This window comes from Dermatophagoides farinae, chromosome 9, assembly GCF_024713945.1.
Source record: "Dermatophagoides farinae isolate YC_2012a chromosome 9, ASM2471394v1, whole genome shotgun sequence".
In the NCBI taxonomy this organism is placed as follows: domain Eukaryota; kingdom Metazoa; phylum Arthropoda; class Arachnida; order Sarcoptiformes; family Pyroglyphidae; genus Dermatophagoides; species Dermatophagoides farinae.
In genome coordinates this window covers 2,287,759-2,308,129 of record NC_134685.1, presented here as the reverse complement: position 1 = coordinate 2,308,129, position 20,371 = coordinate 2,287,759, and the positions used below count along the sequence as shown (strand labels likewise).

General features: G+C 30.3%; 6 protein-coding genes across 8 annotated transcripts; 4 read left to right on the top strand and 2 right to left on the bottom strand.

Annotated features, from left to right (window-relative positions):
- Positions 1-105: 105 nt before the first annotated feature.
- On the top strand, positions 106-5,587 carry LOC124497752 (uncharacterized). Of its 2 annotated transcripts, XM_075734076.1 has the most exons (4): positions 106-511; positions 584-1,075; positions 3,249-4,286; positions 4,368-5,587. In XM_075734076.1, the coding sequence occupies exons 1-4, from the start codon at positions 112-114 to the stop codon at positions 5,087-5,089; spliced, it is 2,652 nt and encodes an 883-aa protein (XP_075590191.1). In that variant the 5' UTR covers positions 106-111; the 3' UTR covers positions 5,090-5,587. The 2 variants fall into 2 exon arrangements, with proteins under 2 accessions (XP_075590191.1, XP_046917386.2); XM_047061430.2 differs by lacking the exons at positions 106-511; positions 584-1,075 and adding an exon at positions 2,938-3,138 and having other exon boundaries at positions 3,227-4,286.
- Positions 1,135-2,148, top strand: LOC142597804 (uncharacterized; the record flags this gene model as incomplete). The annotated part of the gene is made up of 1 exon (XM_075734081.1): positions 1,135-2,148. A coding segment is annotated over one exon (1,014 nt), but the record flags the coding sequence as incomplete, so codon positions are not given.
- LOC124497502 (uncharacterized) lies at positions 2,067-2,739 on the bottom strand. The gene is made up of 2 exons (XM_047061160.2): positions 2,442-2,739; positions 2,067-2,380 (listed from the first exon to the last, which is right to left on the bottom strand). The coding sequence occupies exons 1-2, from the start codon at positions 2,614-2,616 to the stop codon at positions 2,199-2,201; spliced, it is 357 nt and encodes a 118-aa protein (XP_046917116.1). The 5' UTR covers positions 2,617-2,739; the 3' UTR covers positions 2,067-2,198.
- On the bottom strand, positions 5,090-6,719 carry LOC124497751 (uncharacterized). 2 transcript variants are annotated; one of them, XM_075734078.1, is made up of 2 exons: positions 5,807-6,697; positions 5,090-5,743 (listed from the first exon to the last, which is right to left on the bottom strand). In XM_075734078.1, the coding sequence occupies exons 1-2, from the start codon at positions 6,513-6,515 to the stop codon at positions 5,298-5,300; spliced, it is 1,155 nt and encodes a 384-aa protein (XP_075590193.1). In that variant the 5' UTR covers positions 6,516-6,697; the 3' UTR covers positions 5,090-5,297. The 2 variants fall into 2 exon arrangements, with proteins under 2 accessions (XP_075590193.1, XP_075590192.1); XM_075734077.1 differs by having other exon boundaries at positions 5,090-6,719.
- A 285-nt stretch (positions 6,720-7,004) lies between these two features.
- On the top strand, positions 7,005-17,874 carry fry (microtubule binding protein furry). The gene is given in 4 exon segments (XM_075734411.1): positions 7,005-11,832; positions 11,834-15,070; positions 15,154-17,464; positions 17,529-17,874. Coding segments are annotated over 4 exon segments (10,494 nt in total). The 5' UTR covers positions 7,005-7,155; the 3' UTR covers positions 17,798-17,874.
- Positions 17,875-18,214: 340 nt separating this feature from the next.
- On the top strand, positions 18,215-20,155 carry LOC124497638 (aldehyde dehydrogenase family 3 member B1-like). Its single transcript, XM_075734084.1, has 5 exons — positions 18,215-18,442; positions 18,520-18,840; positions 18,898-19,061; positions 19,121-19,813; positions 19,893-20,155. The coding sequence occupies exons 1-5, from the start codon at positions 18,266-18,268 to the stop codon at positions 20,059-20,061; spliced, it is 1,524 nt and encodes a 507-aa protein (XP_075590199.1). The 5' UTR covers positions 18,215-18,265; the 3' UTR covers positions 20,062-20,155.
- Positions 20,156-20,371: the final 216 nt, after the last annotated feature.

Genomic DNA, 20,371 nt, shown 5'->3' with positions numbered 1-20,371 from the left:
TGAAAATCAATCGATTGTTTAGCTATTTGATTGAATGAAAAGAATTTTTTTTTTGCTCAATCATTTAATCATTTGTTTAACAATTTTGACCTGAATTATTATTGATTGGTGATGATGATGATCGATGAATATGCAGAACAGAATGCATATCATTTCGAATCTGAATTTTGCCTTGAATCAATTGATCCTAGTCATTCAAAAATCAATGGCTTTATCGATGAAAATATTCAAAATCATTTCATTTGCAATTGTGTCGTTGTGTGTGGAAAAATATTTTTAAATCAATCAATCAATCAACCAATCAACCAACCAACCAACCAAAAAAAAAGAAAAAAAATCATGATACAATTTCATCAACCATTATTGGTACGATTGATCAATACACCAAGAAATAAATATGTTGTATACATGTTTTTACATGTGCCAAGACATTGGCTAAGTATTTGTTATCAAATTTTCATGATGATGTTGATTACTGTATGTATACTGGTCACAATGTTTATGCAAATTGGTAAGTTTTATTGTTTGTTTTTTAATAAAATTTTTAAAAATTTAAAAAAAAAATTCATCTACCCATTCATAGATGTCGGTAGTCAAACTGAATATATTGTACTTTTCTGGTTGGATCTTTCCTGTTTGATCATATTTTGTTCAGAATTCATATTGAATGTATGGTCATCTACTGTATTGCCACAATATTCTGGTCCATATGGAATATATTGGATGTTAATAAATCCATTATATATGATGGATATGGCTGTTATCGGTGTGACGATTGCCGTTGTTGCAATGGATTGTGTTTGGCTACCATTGGCAGCTGGTTTACGTGGTTTTCGTATGATTTGGTTTCTACAGAATCGTTCTGTTATGATTCGATTATTATGGAAAGCAATTTGGTCAGAAAGATTTCAACTAATGGTATCCATTTATTATTGTGCTGTTTGGGTATTTTCATTCGGTTTTCTTATGTATTTCATTGAACAACCATTTAATTCATATTTTAATACTGTCGCTAATTCAGTATGGTGGGCAGTGGTTACATTTACAACCGTTGGTTATGGTAATGCTGCTCCAAGTAAGTTTTTTTTTGATGTCTTATTTCTTCAATTTATTGATTGATTAATTATCATTTGATTGATAGTAACGACTGCCGGTAAAATTGTCACTGCATTTGCCATGATACTTGGTGTTTGGTTATTCGGTCTACCGGCCGGTATTGTTGGTGCAGCATTAGCATTAAAATGTGAAGAAGAATGTAGTACAGCTGGAACATTACGACAGAATTTTGGCGCTGCAATGGTACAAAATGCATGGAAAGTATATCGTATACGTAAAGAAGAAGATCGCCGCCAAGAAGATGATCCACCATTATTGGTTCGTGTATCATCATTTGATCATTCATTACAATTTATTAATCAACCAAATGCACCGCCTGTTGATATGCGTGAATATTTCAATCCAATTGCCGTTAAATTTGTATTCCTATTGAAACATGCTTATTATAAACGAAAATTTATCACTAGTGAAGAGATAAATGATTCGAAAAATTTTTATGCAACATATATGCAAACAAGTTGGCAACAGACAAATATGTTGTTGAATTTACATTCAAAAATTGATCATTTATGGGATTCAATGACTGAAGCTCGTCGACAGATTGATATAATTCAACAACAACAACAACCACGACAGCGAAGAAGTTTACCCGATGACCAAGACAATGGTGGTGGTGATGATGGTGGCGATGATCATGATAATGGTGGTGATGATGATAATGATCAATCGCCTCCGGATGGTGGTAATAATCAACCAGTTACAACCACCAATGATGATGATGATGATGGTGTAATAACAAGTAGAAGATCCAGTGAAACAACAGTAAAAAGTGGCAATACCGATGATAAATTCGATGGTAAAAATAGTCCATTTGTTTTATTGAAAAAACATCGAATTCCATTGCATAGATTATTACGACGACAAATTCATTGTTGGAATTGTCTTTATCGTCAACATTTAAAACAACAACATAATCATCATCGTCATAGTCATAAAAGTCCAGAACCAAATGAACAACAAACAGAAACAATGCCACAATTATTAGTGGATCTTTCAACACCACGATCATCACAACATGATCTTTTATTATGAAATGTGATTCTATATTAGTATTCTATATTCATTTATAACAATCAATGTTTTCAATCATGACCAATAACATGGGCCCAATCAAGAAAATACAACATACACCATAATACATTCAACATGATTGACATAATCATAAGATTATATTTCAATGATTTTCTCATCATAAAATCCATCATACCAATAGCACAGCCTAAAGTTGTACCGGCCACTAATGCCCAAACGGTAGCAATGTTTACTAAGGACAAAAAAAAAGAATTTCAAATTAAAAATTATTAACAATTATTTTTTTTACTTACATAAACCCATTAATGGATGATAAACATATCTTAACAGTTCATCGGTTGCCTGTTCCGGTATTGGTCCTTGATATATACCATTTATACGATATACATGATAACCAGCATACCAAGCGACCATTGTTATGGCAATATAAATGGCACAGAATAACCAATGAAGTCGTTTGTCCATCATAAATAGTATATATTGACGTGTGATTGTAAAATGATCAATATTTGATACAAAATTTGAAATGAAAATTTCATTTCAACATTGTAAAAACTGATGATCCAGATGAAATGTATGAGGAAAATCGTTCGAAATCTATATATATTGATTATATAGGAATCATCATTTTTTTTCCTGGTCCTTTACATTGCTGATTTTTTTTTGATTTTTTCCTTGAATTTTTTTTTTCTTGCTGTTTGTTGAATATTGAACAATTGAACAAAATGAACAATTTCGATTTTGATTTGATTAAAACGAAAAAAATTGAGAATGTAGAATTTAAAAGTACACAAATCAAGCATTAAATTCATATTTGACGATTAAATTGATTTGTTTGATTGATTGAAAGCAAGGGGATAGAAAATGGAAAAAATAAACAAACCAAGAATGAATAACAAAAGAAAAAACATTATCGTTCATCATCATCATCATAATCATCATCATCAGAAGCGTGATGATAAATCTAAAAAAGATTATTTTCGATTAATTGTAAGTTTTTATCATCATCAATAATCAATAATATTAATCACCCACATATGATGATCATTGATTCATTGAAATTTGACAATTATTATAGATTAATTTTATACTTGATGAAGATAAATTTCGTTCGAAATTATTGAATTTATCAATACCAAAAATATCCGTTGGTTATGAACAGGCATTTCCGAAACGTTCGAAATTCGAACGTTTTGAATATATTGGTTCTGGTTCTTATGCACAAGTTTATAGGCATAAAATAATGGATCCAAGTGTTGCTGCCAAAGTCGTCGATGGTATTGGTGGTGTGGTTTCCAATAATCATCATCATCATCATGATGGTACACAATCATCATCATCATCATCATCGATATGTGAAGATAATATCATTAAATTTATTGAAGTTTTCAGTGAAGGAATTATTAAAAATTTGTTTGGCGTTAAATCATCTAGTTCAGTATCAAATTATAAACATGCTTATAATGAATTTCGTATATCGATTAGCCTATCATATCTGAATATTGGTGTTCGATATAGAAAACTTGGCTATCAATGTCCATTATTTCCAATTGTTCATGGTTGTTATGTAATCAATCAATCAATGATGCCGGATTATTTTGAAATTCCAGCAAAAAAAACGGATAAAAAAACAAAATGTGTTTTTAAATTTGATTATCGAAAATTAATGGAACCACCATTGGATGGTGGTAAAGCAAAAAAAGATGCCAATGAAGATGATGATGATGATAATGTTAATGATAATGACGACGATGGTGATGAAAATGATGATGATGATGATGATGGCAATACAATGAATAATTGTCAAAGTAAACAACCATTATCAGTTGTAAAAAAACGTATTGCACCTGAAGTAGCAGCAATACGAATGGAAGATTGTGGCCAATCATTATATGATCAAATGGAAAATTATCAACCATTAGAAATTCTATCGGTGACCAAACAATTGTTATTGGGTTTCATGATTGCTGAAAAAGTATTTGAATTTGAACATCGTGATCTTCATTTGGGCAATATACTTGTGAAACAATCACCATACGAACAATTGACATATGTTTATGATGATCAATTCATACAGATGCCATCCAATAATCTATTGGTCAAAGTGATTGATACAACATTTTCACGTCTAAAAATCAGTAAGAATTCAATTCAATGTGTATTATTAAATAATTGAATCATTTTACATACATTTTGTTGTTATTATTTTTTCAAAATAGAAAATCGAATCCATTATCGTGATTTATCGCATTTATTTGATCCAAAAGATTTTGAATATTGTGCCGGTCCAAATAATCAATTAGCACATCAAAATGAAACATATAAAGCAATGGCATCAGAAGTACAAACTGATTGGTTAGGTTTTTATCCACGTACCAATATGTTTTGGTTAATCTATATAATTAGAAAATTTGGCCGTATAATGCGTAAACAATATCAACAACGACAATATACAAGTGATTGGTATCAGGTACGATCCATATTAAAATGTTATATACATTCATTATTTAAAATGAATGATTTGAAAACATTTTATCGTAAAATAATGATACGGCCACAATTTAATCTAATAGTACCGATTCGAATAATGACAATGAATGATTCAAATTCGAATCATCATCATCATCATAATTATAGTTGGTGGTGTAGTGGAAGTTCATCATTATCACGTTGTCATACTATTTCAACAACATCAACTATTGTTGGTAATGTTGTTAAAGAATCGAATGTTAATGTTCGTGAACACAATAATGATAATGATGAAATGATTGATGATCGAAAAAAAAGACAAAAATCACAATCAACATCATCACCGACAATTAGTTGTCATCAACATGGTCATATTCATTATCATCATGATAATAATCTACAATCAACAAAATCTATTCAACAAGAATATGTTTCCGATTCTACTTCAAATTTACAACAACGACAAAAATAAAATGCAGAATTGAAATGTTTTTATTATCAATCAATCAAAATCATAACATAATAATACATATATAATAGTGTGGGTGGTAGAGGAAAGGGTGGGTGTAAAATGCAGATAAAAATAAGAAAAGAAAATCGGCTAACCTAATCGAATATTTCAAGGTTTTTTTTCATCATTTTTTTTTTGTTTTTCAAAAATCTAAAATTTGATTAAACTATCAAAGTAGAGTATTATTATGATCATCGATATTATTTGAATCAAGTAATGCATCTTTATCATCAATTATTTTACCACCATTTCCATCATCATCATCGTCATCATTTGTACCAACAATTGCACCGCCACCATTATCAACATTATCAAACATCATCATCATTGATTTATCATTATTATTATTATTAGTATCAGCTGGAGGATTATCATCAAATTTTTCTGCCGATTTTGGTTGTCTTTGATGATCATTGTTATCATCAAATGAACCAACATTATTTTTAATCAATTTTATAACTGGATCAATTTTTGGCTTTTGAATTTGTTCATTTGAATGATGATGTATTTGATCAGAATTTTGTTGTTGTTCTGGTGGTGGTTGTTGCTGTTTATGTATCGTTTCTGGAATAGCAGCAACAGCTTGTGATTGTGCTTCAACAACAATACCAGGTGCTGGAATATTATTTTCATTATTATTATCATCATTATTATTATTATTATTATTATTATTCGAACCCATTGAAGATGATGGCAATGATGATAATTTTGGTGGTAATGGAATCGGATTGTTATTATTATCATTATTCAATGATGATGGTGGTGAATGTATCACATTTGTTAATTGAGATCGTTCCAGTTGTTGTTGTTGTTGTTGTTGAGCTTTTAAAATTGATTCATCAGCATTTTTAATAGATGATGATGATGATTGAATATGTTGTTTAGATGATTGTGAATCTAAACGTGATTTTACATCCATATAATCAGATTTTAATTTTTTATTTTCATCAATCAAAATTTGATTTTTTTCACGTAATCCACTGATAATGGTTTCTTTTGTTTCCATTTTGTTACGTAAATCATTCACAGTATGTTCAAAATCATTATTGGTTTTTTTCATCGTTATCAACATTTCTGATTGTTCATCAAAACGTTTCTGTAGATCTAATAATTCTTTTTCTTTTTTCTGCAGATTTACTTTAGCTTCACTGAAATTTTCTTCACGTAATTCTAATTGTTTACTGATGAATGATTCATTTGCTTCTAATGAATCTTTTTTCTGTATCAATCGTCGTAGCTGATCTTCAAGATCATTATATTGAATACCAAGTCGCCAATAACTGATACCCAATACACAAATACCAACACATAATGTTGCAACAAGAAATGGTGGACTACGGCCACCAAATGGACGCATATGACCACGAGCTGCCGATGATAATCCCATAATTTTTTTTTAATGAAATTTTTGGAACAAAATATGATTTGTATTGAAAATTTTTATGCCATCCACAAACGATAATATTAGTGATTAAAATAAAAACAAATTCAACACTTTGAATACAACTTTGTCATCATCATATATAAGAAAAAATTTTCTTTTTTTATCCAAACTAAATAGAAAACAAAAATGAGGACAAATTTTCTGCCACAAAAACAAAAAAAAAATCTTCAAAGGGTCATTCACTGAAAACATACAGCGGTATCTCGCTATATATATATCCTCGTTATGATGATGATTAAGTATATGCATAGTGAATCTTTGGATCTTTGAATCATTGAAATCCTGTAAATAACGGTTTCGTCCTTTATTGACGGTTTCATGTTTAGTGGTGTTTTTGGTTTGTTTTGTTTTGTTTTGGTGAGAAAAAAAAAGTTTTTATTTATTTCGTTTTTTGTTGATGATCGAATCGTTGAATTTTTTACATTTAAAACAACAATTTCAATCTGAACATAAATCATCATCATTGAAAGATTTTTTTTTTACAACGAAAAATTGTAACTAGATGATCAACAACAACAACAACAACAACAACATTATTTTTTGATGTTACAAAAATCGAATCATCATCATCATCAAATGTGTTATGATAATGAATCATTTTGAAAATAATAACAATAATAATTTACCGGAAAAACCGGGTGAAGTAATATTACGGAAATTATTTCATGAATTTACCATATTAACTGGTAAAAAAATCGATACAATACTTACGTCTGAATCGTTGGAAAAACCATTGGCCAAATGGTTACAACGTGGTGAAGATCCAATATTTGATCAATTGTTGACGGCATTCGGTACGGCAGCCGAACATTGTTTGCCATCACAATTACGTTTATTATTTGAATGGTATCAACGACAAATCGATGCAACAGATGTGTTTGCTGAAGAAAATCAACGAATAATCAAAACAAATCAAGAGGCACAATTTTCATCAAAATCTGGATCATTAACCAAATCAAACATACAATCATTGGATAATTCGGATATTGAAATCTATTATTTGTTAGAGAAACGTGATCTTGCCGTTGAATTTATATTTTGTTTAGTATTGATTGAAGTTCTTAAACAATTACCATTACATCCTGGTTATGATGATCTAACTAATCATATTGAAAAACTTGCATTCAAACATTTTAAATTTCGTGAAGATGCACAATCGAATCCAAATCTGGTCAATATCAACATGATTGCCGATCTTTATGCCGAAGTTATTGGCGTGTTGGCACATTCTCGATTTCAATCTGTACGTAAATGTTTTATGAATGAATTTAATGAATTACGTTCACGTGATCCTGGCCCTATTACAACACATTCCATAATATCATTGTTGATGGGAATGAAATTTTTTCGTATAAAAATGGTACCAATTGAAGAATTCGAAGCATCATTTCAATTTATGCATGAATGTGCACAATATTTTCAAGAAGTCAAAGATAAAGATATTAAACATGCATTGGCCGGTCTTTTTGTTGAAATTCTTGTGCCGGTTGCAGCGACCGTTAAAAACGAAGTAAATGTTCCATGTTTAAAGAATTTTGTTGAACTACTATATTCACCATGTTTGGATCTTTGTACAAAGAAAAAACATTGTCTTGCATTGTTTCCATTGGTCACCTGTTTATTGTGTGTTAGTCAGAAAGCATTTTTCCTTACAAATTGGCATTATTTTTTGGCAATGTGTCTTGGTCATCTAAAAAATCGTGATCCAAAAATGTCACGTGTTGCATTGGAATCACTTTATCGTTTATTATGGGTTTATATGATACGTATTAAATGTGAATCAAATACAGCAACACAAACACGTCTACATTCAATTGTTAATTCATTGTTCCCGAAAGGATCAAAAGGTGTCGTTCCAAGAGATACACCGTTGAATATTTTTGTCAAAATCATACAATTTATTGCACAGGAAAGATTAGATTTTGCAATGAAAGAAATAGTATTCGATCTATTATCTGTTGGTCGATCAATCAAAATGGTATTGACACCCGAACGAATGAGTATTGGTTTACGGTCATTTTTAGTGGTTGCCGATAGTTTACAACAAAAAGATGGTGAACCACCTATGCCACGAACATTGGGCGTACTACCTTCTGGTAATACATTACGTGTGAAGAAAACTTTTCTAAATAAAATGCTTACCGATGAAATGGCTAAAAATATCGGTATGAGTCATTATTATCCATATGTAAGAAAAACATTAAGTGATATATTACGAGCATTGGATCAACAATTTGGTCGTCCATTAATGATGACATCAATACAGAATGTAAAAGAACCAGATGATATGATTAGTGGTGAACGTAAACCAAAAATTGATCTATTTCGTACATGTGTTGCAGCCATACCACGTTTAATACCGGATGGTATTTCAAAATCTGATTTAATCGATCTATTGGCAAGATTAACCATAAATATTGATGAAGAAATGAATGTTCTTGCATTTCAAGCATTACAGAATTTAGTGGTTGATTTTGCCGATTGGCGTGAAGATGTCATTGAAGGATTTATAAATTTTATTCTTCATGAAATACAAGATTCAAATCAAGATTTATTAATGAATTCATTACGAATGTTGTTGCAATTGTTAACATCATGGAAAAATACTGTTCAACAACAACAACAACAACAACAGCAGCAGCATCAACAAACGAATCCAGTACTATTGAACAATATACCGGAAATAATTGGTTCATCATCGAAATCATCGATTCATCAAAATTTACAAGCTAAAATGGATCAAAATGCAAACGTATTATATAATGTAGAAGGATTAGCATTGGTAATGTTATGTCATTATCGACAGCCAAATCGTCGTTTAGCAAGCTATATATTGAAAGAAGTACGTTTCATATCGAATCTATTATTACATGGTAATAATAATAATAATAATAAAAATTATGATGAACCTGTTGCAACAATAATCGATGTTACATGTCCAATGATAATTGAAAATTGTTTTCCATACATTAGTTCAAGTGAACGTCAATCAATTATTGCAATGTCATATCAAATTGATTTACAATGGTTAGCTGAACGTACAAATAATTCATGGATTTCTGATCGTGTAAATAATGAAAATAATAATAATCAACAACAACAACAACAATTGAATCAAAAATCTACAGTAACAAATTTATCAAATACCGTTGTCAGTGGTACTGGTGTTAATCATCAACAAATGATTATTGATTCAACAGCAACAACAACAGTGACATCGACAACAACATCGATGAATAATAGTGGTGGTGGTAATAATAATCTACAATCCGGTACAATTAAATCTATTCATCATTCATCGCAAACAGAGAATACAATATTGGATCAATCGTCGATAACAGCGGCATCAACAACAACAGCAACAACAACGACAACATTAACATCGATGACCAATACAGTGAATTATGATGATGATCTTAAATTGAATGCATGGAATATATGTTTAATGTCATTAATGGCTGAAGTTATAAAACATTGTCCAAATGCTGTTGCAGCTGCATGGCCAATTGTTAGGCAACGATCAAATACCCTATTTCAGAATATTGATCCAAATCCGGTGAATGATAATCGTGCATCATCAATATTGCGTACAACATCGAATCTGAAACGATCAATTTCATCATATGAAAGAAATTTTTATCTTGAATTATGGAAATCTTATCTGATGTTTGCCTGTAGTATTGCACCATCATCAATAGCTGTATCATCATATTTATCGAATGTTAATAATGATAATTGTGCATCACCGGATTCATTATCATCAGAAAAATTATCATCATCAATTGAAGGTAGTCGTTCACCGATAATGAATCGTGGTAGTAGTGCACAGAATCTTTTTAAACAAACTATTCCATTGTTACGTGCCGAACAATTTGATCTAAGAAATGCTGTCATATTGGGTCTTTCACAAATCAATCCATATGCATTGCCAGATTTATTGGAAGAATTGATGCCTTATTTTCGTGAAGCAATAGATAAAAAACAGGAAAATCTACGACGCCGTAAACGACGTGAAATGTTACGTATACAGATTGGTCGTTTATTTAAATTTATTTCTGAAAGAAAAATATTTGCTCAATGTCCTATTGGTTTATCATTAACATTGATTGAATATATTGATGGTTTACGATCATATTTTGAAAGTGAAACAGATAAAGAATGTAATACAAATGATATAAAAGAATCATTCTGTCATTTTATTTGTAATTTAATCAAAAGTTTTCCAATTGAAACACGTGAATCAAAATTATCACGTGAATTACGTTCAAATCTTTTTAATTTATTTGCTACTTGGAGTGGTAAATATGGTAATATGTTATTGATAAACAATCATCATAATCATCATCATCATCATAGTCCACATCGTCATCATCATCATCATCATTATCATTATAATCAACAAAAAAATAATGATACACAATTATTATTGGATTTTAGTTTCATTAATGAATTGGAATTTTTATCCATACGTTCAATGGCTACTGTATTGACGGCTGGACCTATGATGTTTGATTCAACGAAAAATTATCTATTTGATAATACAAATCTTTATCAATGGCTATTGAATCTATTGAATGCAACGGAAAAACGTATCAATGATATTGGTCTCGAAACATTGATTTTATTATTGGAAAATAATAATGAAGCTGGTCCATTACTTGAATGGTTAATTGAATGTTGTTATACAAAGCCATCGAAAATTGCTGATAGCTGTTTCATTGCTTTAGCGACAATATTTTCCATACGTGAATATCCATGTGATCGTTATATTGCAATTATTATTGTAACCATGATCAATGTTGCCTGTCCAAGAATTGAAATACAACAATTAGCATTACAATTATTGCAAATATTGGATAATAGATTTTTTTTCAATTCATCAAATAATTTTCGTGATTATAATAGTCGATTATTACAAGAACAGCCTAAAAAAACATCATTATCACCATCACAACAACAACAACAACAACAGCAGCAGCAACAACAAGATGTGATGATGGATCAAATCAATGTGCAACAACCAATGATTACAGATGATCATAATCGTTCTGGAACAAGTATAAAAGGTTTTGAACCATTATTAATTGATCTTTATTGTTATTCAATGTTTACAATATCAAAAAGAATGGCCATTCTACATCCACAGCTGACAATGATTGTATTTAGTGAAATAACATATCGTATTCAAACTGCATTGCCAAATGTTTGCCATAATCTATTACAATTTCTAATACCATGGTTATATAATATGCAATTAGTTGGATACAACATGTCAGCCAAATATTGCACAACAGAATCCGGATTATTCATATTCACATGATGATGATGATCATCATCATTATCAACAGAATTATTATCGCTATGGTTGGGGATCAATTGAATCAACACAAATGATATTGAATAATCTTCTTTATATAACGGTAAAATTTGGTGATAATTATCCAGAAGAATTGGAAAAAATTTGGGCATCATTATGTCAGAATCGACCGGCAAACCTAAAGATTATATTTCGTTATCTATTCATTTTGACTGGTCTATCACCAAATGAATTATTACCATATGCAAAACGTATTGCCATTTATTTAGCACGTGCACAACCAGAACGTGTAATCGATGAATTAATGGCCGATTTACAGGCTGTTGAATTATTAAGTTTCAATGCTGAACGTACCGAAGCGTTTCCATATTTTCGTATTGTTCATCGAAAATGTTCAGCCACACATCTTGATGATAATGATTATTGTAATAATAATAATAATAATCATGGTAATGGTAATAATCATCATAATTTTAATTATGCAATTCATCGTCGTACAACAATTGGTGGTACAACATCGGTTACTAATGATAGTCGTGATACATCGTCTAGTGCATTAATTACCGAAATAGGAACATTACATACAAAAAGACATAGTAAAGATTTTCATACAAAATCCTATGATCATGATACATTAAATATGAATGGTGCAGCGACCGCCACTACCACCACCAACAACACCATCACCACCACCACCACTGCCACCACCATAACGAATAAATCAATAGATCAATATAGAAATTTTGATAGCCTAAATGGTAGTTCATCATCTGATGAATATAATGGTTCAATTGAATTACCAAATGATGATTCATTACCAATATCTGATCGTTATATAATGAAACCATCAACACCACAGCCAAGACCATTACCAATGCCTGAATATGGTGGTTATTATGCACCATTAAAAGAATTATTAAGTGGTAAAGATTGTACAAATAATAATAATAATCTTGGTTTACCTGGTCAACAACAACAAGCGATCGGTTTTCATCGATGTTTTCTTGCATTAATGTTGATGAGTGATGTTATTACACAGGATATCCATGTTGATTGGACACCACATATACCGCTTATGTTGCATATAATATTTCTTGGCATGGATCATAGTAAACCGATTGTATATGAACATTGTAAACAATTATTATTGAATCTATTGGTTGCTTGCTGTAAACATGAAGATAATCTTACTGTGGCAAGAATTCTGCTAAAAAATCGTATACAACAACAGAATTTTGGTCTTTCCATACAGAATAATATTTTATTGAATTTTCAATCCAATAATGTTAATGATCAATCAAATAATAATAATAATCATACAGCAGGTGGTGGTGGTGAACGAAAGAATCCAAGTGAATTGGATTTGGATAAAATTTTTACAAAAAGTAGTGAAAATCTTGTGTCAACAACAGCAGCAGCAGCAGCTGCAGCAACGACAACAACAACGGTGACCATTTCTGATTCTGTTCATTTGAATGATATTCAATTGAAAATTGATAAAGATGATTCTGATAATGTTGATGATGATCAAATGGCCTTCAACGACGACGATGATGATGATGAAGAGGATGAAGAAAATGAAGAAAAATCGACCAATCGAAATGATGAAAATGTGGATTCGAAACAAAATGATAATCGTCCACAACGATTTTCATTAGATCTTTATATAAAAACATTAATCGATTTTATATCATCAAAACGTGGTGGTCCATTATGGAATAATGAAGATATTACGGCTAAAGTTTGGTCAATTCGATCAGCTGAACAATTGTCAACATTTGTTGAACATGTTCTTTGTGTATTCAAAGAATCATTGCCATTTGCTAAAATTGAAAATCGTTGGGCTGATATCGGTTTATGGCAAGCATTACAATGTTCATCAAGACATTATGCTGGACGTTCATTACAAATATTTCGTGCATTGAAAATTCCAATTAATCGTTCAATGTTATCGGATATTTTATCACGATTAGTAGAAACTGTTTCTGAACAAGGTGAAGATATGCAAGGCTATGTAACAGAATTGATGTTGACATTAGAATCAGCATTGGATACATTGGATCTGAAACCACGTTCTATATTGGAATTGATAAATCAATATTTTCATTTTGATACTGATTCAAAAACTGATGTCGCTGCTGACAATTCAGAGCAGCCGCAACAACCACAACAAGATAAAACTAATGAACAATTGGAAGAAAAACAAGATTTTCAAATCGATATTGATCAACAACTACAACAACAACAACAACAACAAATGGTTAATCGCCTTTATCCAGCTGAAAGTTCAGCAACATTAGTGGCCGGAACAAATACAATAAGACCATCACGTGCAATGGCTAAACATTTGATGAAAGTTCCTGCTCGTAGTAATACTTCATATTCAATGTCATTTCCAACAAGACGATTCAATTTTCTTGATGAACATCGGCCACGTTTCTGTACAACAAAAGATGTTGATTCATTCTATAATGATAATCGTAATTCCAAAGGAAATTCATTGGCCAATGTATCGTTGGGTCGTTCACAATCAGCACAATCATTGAAGAATCCACCCGAAGAAGAAGATGATGATAATCAATCATATTCATTGGATGATAAGAATTCAATGTTGGCACAATTTTTCTGCATTGGTGTCATTATATTGGAAACTGATTATGAACATGAATTTTTATTGGCCATTCGATTATTGGATAAATGTTTGCAAAAAATGTCATTAGATGATCCTGAATGTAGAGAGAAAATTGAAAAAATTTTCGTCCACATTAAATGGCCAAATTTTTCCGGTGTTCATCAATTATTATTGAAAGGTTTAGCATCGAATTTGTGTTATGAACCAACAATCAATTTATTGCATAAATTAACACCATATCTAAAGATATCGGTTATTGATCCAAAAAAATCTGAAACAGCATTTCCATTTCATGTTATGGCCATGTTACCATATCTGTTACATAATTATGATGATCCAAATGTACTTTGTATACAGGCGGCTGTTAGTTTTGCTGCATGGTGTAATGAACATTCGAATATTAATCTGGAAAATTTGGCCACCGTTATGACGTTGTATAGTAAACATTGTTTTAGTAAAGAAAATTCACAATGGACAAAATGTGTAGTGAAATATCTATATGATGCATATCCCGGATCATTTGTAATGATTATATCGTTTTTGGTTGAGGTAAGAAAAATGATAATTTTTTTTGGCCATTTTTAACTTTGGATTTTTTTGTTTTTGTTTTTATTTGTTAAAAATAAAAATAGGTTGCCGAAAAAGGACCAGCCGTATTCTTAAATCATATATTATCGATTTTACATTTTATGCTTAACTATATCGATCTGAATAGTAGTAGCCGATCGATAAATGATGATCTAATGCGTGTGGCCACTAAATATATTGAAGGACCACAATGGAAAGAAGCATTGAAAATATTAAAATTGGCTGTTACACGTTCATCAACATTGGCTGCACCATCATATTCATCGAATTCAACATATGCATCATCTATTATATCTAGTATTGTGTCTTGTGGTTCATATTCGGATGGTATGAGTATGACATCAAGTACATTTAGTGAAAGTGAATTTGGTAGTATTGGTAGTAGTATTAAACGTGAATTACCTGGTCGTACAATGGATTTTACCTTTGATATTAGTCAAACACCTATTGTTGGTGCTAAATTCATTGCCAAAAGACAAGCAATGACAGAAATGGCCGCTAATCATAATACTAGTAAAGATTTTGGTACCGATTCTGCAATCAGTAGTATTGCTACATCTATTGATAATAATAATGGTGGTGGTGGTGGTAGTAGTAGTGGTGTTAGTAATTCGATTGGTGATCGTAATGAAAAAAGTGATTTTATTCTACATAAATTATTCGAAGTTCGTGATAATTTTCCCATCGATAATAATGATAATGAATCAATACCAAGTAATGAAAATTCCACTACAAATGCCGATACAATTGGTGGCCATAATGTAAATGTGGATAATAATTCTACATTGAAACGAAGTAGTCTAGTAGCTACACAGACTAGAATCCGTGAACGTTTAGTCAACCTGTTTAATCGTTGTGGTAAACGAATTGTTGGCCTACCAAAATCACCATCGGTCATTTTTAGCCAAAATAGTGATGTTGGTATGGATAATCATAAATCATCTATGGCTTCATCAACAGAAGATATGTCAGCAACAAATAATGATGTATCCGGTGATAGTAAACATGATGATACGGCACATGGTGAATTTGCTTATTTCAAAGAATTTGATTTCCTAGAATATGAACTTGAAAGTCAAGAAGGTGAAAGTTTAGATAATTTCAATTGGGGTGTACGACGAAAATCGTTATCGAATCTTGATAACGATGATATTTCATCAAATAAAACGAATAAAATGAATGATGAAATAACCAATGTTACATTTGAACCATCCACATCATCGATGATGATGATGATGAATTCATATTCACCACGATTATCTAAAAATGATGTCGACGAATGTTCATCGGATGATGAAGTGGAAAGTGTATCACCATTATATGATCTTTCATCACATCATAATCAGATTCCTGTATTTAATGAAAATTCTTCAACACATTCAAGACCAGCTAGTCTTATATCGCATGGATCATCACATAGTTTGGTATCGGAACCAGAATTATCATTAATGAATACTGTTTCATCATCGATTGCAGCGGCTAATCATCAGCCAATAATATTGCTGTCGAATCCAGAAGCCGAAGAACAATGTTCAAAATATTTTATGCAAATAATCAATGATCATTCTGGTCGTATGATGGCACAGGCTAATTGTTTGATTGTGAAAATTTTAAAAAATACATTCAAACGTGTCATATATTTAACACGTGAATCATGTGAATTACTTACACAGAATGTTAATAATCATATGGATAATAATAATCAACAACAACAACAACAATATGGTTCAATTGCTAATCGTTTTATGGATCTATTGGATATAATTTCAATGCAAAATGATTTTCCATTCATCCATATGAATGAACGATTATTCACAATGATTGATAATTTATTAAAAGAACAACAATTTGTCATTATGGGTTTACATGCACATTGGGAAACATTTAATGAGAAAAAAGATCAACTTTTTGGCTGTATTTTGGAATGTAAAAATTTTAAAATGAACAACAACAACAATACAGAATCATCATCATCATCATTGGATTCAACATTAATTTCGAAATTATGTCAACATTTATATCGAATGCATTTTCAGCTATATTTATTATATGAATGTTATTTAAAATTTATCGATTCAATCAAATCAATACACAATTATCCAATGGTTATTAATCATTCAAATGAAATTGGTGAATTGAAAAAAAATTTAATTAAATATATTGGTGATGACCATCACACTACCACTAGCACCACTGATCAACAATATTCATTCTCATCGATTGTATCATCAATGACAACCATAAGTAAAGAAAATGAAGCTGAACTACGTGATTTAATACAAACAAAACAATATTCAAGTGCTATACAATTTGTAAAGATTTTAAAAAATATGATGATGATTTCATCAGGTATGGGTAAGTTCAATTTTCAAAACAAACAAAAAAATTAATTTATTTTTCCTGTTTTTCTATCGAATAGATTCGATCAAAGAAGATTTAATTGAAACATTGTTGAATATTTATTGTCGATCAATATTACCATCATCATCATCATCATCGAATGATAATTATGTTGTTGATGGAGCCAGTAATGAAAATGAATCCTCATCATCATCATCATCAGCAGCAGCATCAATACATCAATCGCAATCATATTTGATTATTATTGAACCAGAATATAATTTAGGCGATATTATTCGTCAATTAATGGATACTAGTTTTGTGATTTATAATAATTGTCCAAATTGATTGATTTGGTTAAAAAAAAAAAATTTTTTTTTCATGTTTTAAAAAAAAAATAAAATAAAATCCAATGTGATATCCAATTTTCTATTTGTTATTGGTTTTTTTTCTGATTGCAATAATAAAAATTAATGAATTGACGAGGAAAAAAATGATTTAAAAATCGATTGACGTATTACTACACTACATGAAAAATAAATTTTTTTTTTTTTTTTTTTTTTTGGTTGACAGGAAAAATAATTTCCCATTTCTATGCTTAAAATTATCATCATCATCAGATTTAGAAAGTTGAAACAAAACTTGCTTCTGAATGGATATTTAGACACATAGTGTGTAATGTATAAATATAAAAGTCAGTTTCAAGTTTTCAGTTACTTGTTTGGGGTAAAATTCATTGATTGGTTGGTTGTTGTTCTCTGTGTGTGTGTGTGTGTGTCCAAAGTGAATAAATCAACACCAACAAACAAAAAATCGATGACCACAATGAATGAATCAACAATTGAAATGATTGTGTGGAAAACACGACAAACATATTGTACTGATCGTACGAAAAATGTTCAATTTCGTATTAAACAATTGAAACAATTACGAAAATGTTTAACAGAAAATTATGACCAATTTATGGACGCTTTATTGGCCGATTTGGATAAGGTATTGTGATCATAATGAATAATGATGATGATGATGTAATATTCTAATTAATTTTGACCAAAAAAAAAAACTAATAGTCCAAACCAGAAGCAACAATTTCCGAAATGCGTCCATTGCTCAATGATATTGATTATCAATTGAATAATATTTATCACCATACACGATTACAATATACAAAAACTAAACATATGACGAATATTTTTGATTCTACATATATTAAATATGAACCATTAGGTGTTGTATTGATTATTAGTCCATGGAATTATCCATTGATATTGTCGATACGTCCATTGATTGGTGCAATTGTTGCCGGAAATTGTGCCATATTGAAACCATCAGAATTATCACCAAACACTGAAAGATTGTTGACGGAATTATTGCCAAAATATTTAGATGAGGTAATAATAAGTTTTCTTATAATTTCAAATACAATGATGATTTTCATTGAATCTCAGGAATGTTATCGTATTGTTATCGGTGATGCTGATGTATCGACACGTTTGTTGGAAAATCGTTTTGATCTAATATTCTTTACCGGTTCACCAATGATTGGTAGAATTGTTTATAATGCTGCTAGTAAATTTCTAACACCTTGTGTAATGGAATTGGGCGGTAAAAAGTAGGTCAACTAAATCAATCAATTGAATGTATCAATGATAATTTTTCATCATATATTAGTCCAGTATATCTAGATAATAATGTGACCGATTTCAATGAATCAGCCAAACGAATTCTTTGGGCAAAATGTGTAAACAAAGGACAAACATGTATTGCACCGGATTATTTAATATGTACGAAAAAAGTTCAGGATCGTTTCGTTAGATTGATACCAGAATTTTTGCAACAATTTTATGGTTCAGATGCAAGTAAATCACCATTTTATGGCCGTATTGTTAATCGTAAAAATTTTGAACATTTAAAAATACTTTTGGAATCAACTAAAGAAAAAATTGTCATCGGTGGCCATATCGATGTGATGACTGGTTTTTTCCCCATTACAATAATGGCTAATGTTACATTCAATGATCCAATAATGCAAAAAGAAATATTCGGACCAATATTACCGATTGTCACTGTTGATTCATTAGATGAAGCATTGGCATTGATCAAACAGAATGAAAAACCATTGTCCATAAATGTTTTCACCAATAATGATCATGTATTTGAAAGATTTCAGAATGAAACATCAAGCGGTTCCATTGTGAAGAATGATTTATTTTTTAATCTACTTGTCAATGAATTACCATTCGGTGGTGTTGGTAATTCAGGATTCGGTAATTATTTTGGTCCATATTCATTTCCAACATTTTCACATGCAAAAAGTGTCATGATAAAACGACATAATTTTATCACCAATATTTTAATGAAAAGGTAAATTTTGTTTTTCTGTTCTACATTGAAATTCTAACTTTTTCCTGTTTTTTTTTTTTTTTTTGTTAAAAAAAATCAGACGTTATCCACCACATAGTGATGCAAATCTTCGGCTTTTTAATTTTCTATTGGCACGTAATTTTATCGATGATATTGATTTTTGCGCCACATTCCGTTATCTTCTGTCATTCGTGATTGGTGTGCTGATCACATTGTTGGTCGTATATTATTCGGATGAAATTTTTTGACAAAAAAAAACCAATTTCGACGAAAAAAAAATGAATATGAATCTTGTTTTTTTTTGTCATCCAAAATGGCTAATAAAAATTCATGTTTTTTTTGCTTTGTTTTTGGTATCCAAAAGATTTACAGAATCAAATAAATCATTTGCCATGTTTCAAAAAACAATGTAAATTTTTTTTTTTTGCCAAATGTTTCTTCATTTTAAACCATTGATCACAGAATCGTAGAATTTTATCTTATTTTTTTCTATCATGGTATAACCAGATTATTATCATATATTATTATTATTATGGAATTCATAATATTCTGAAAGTA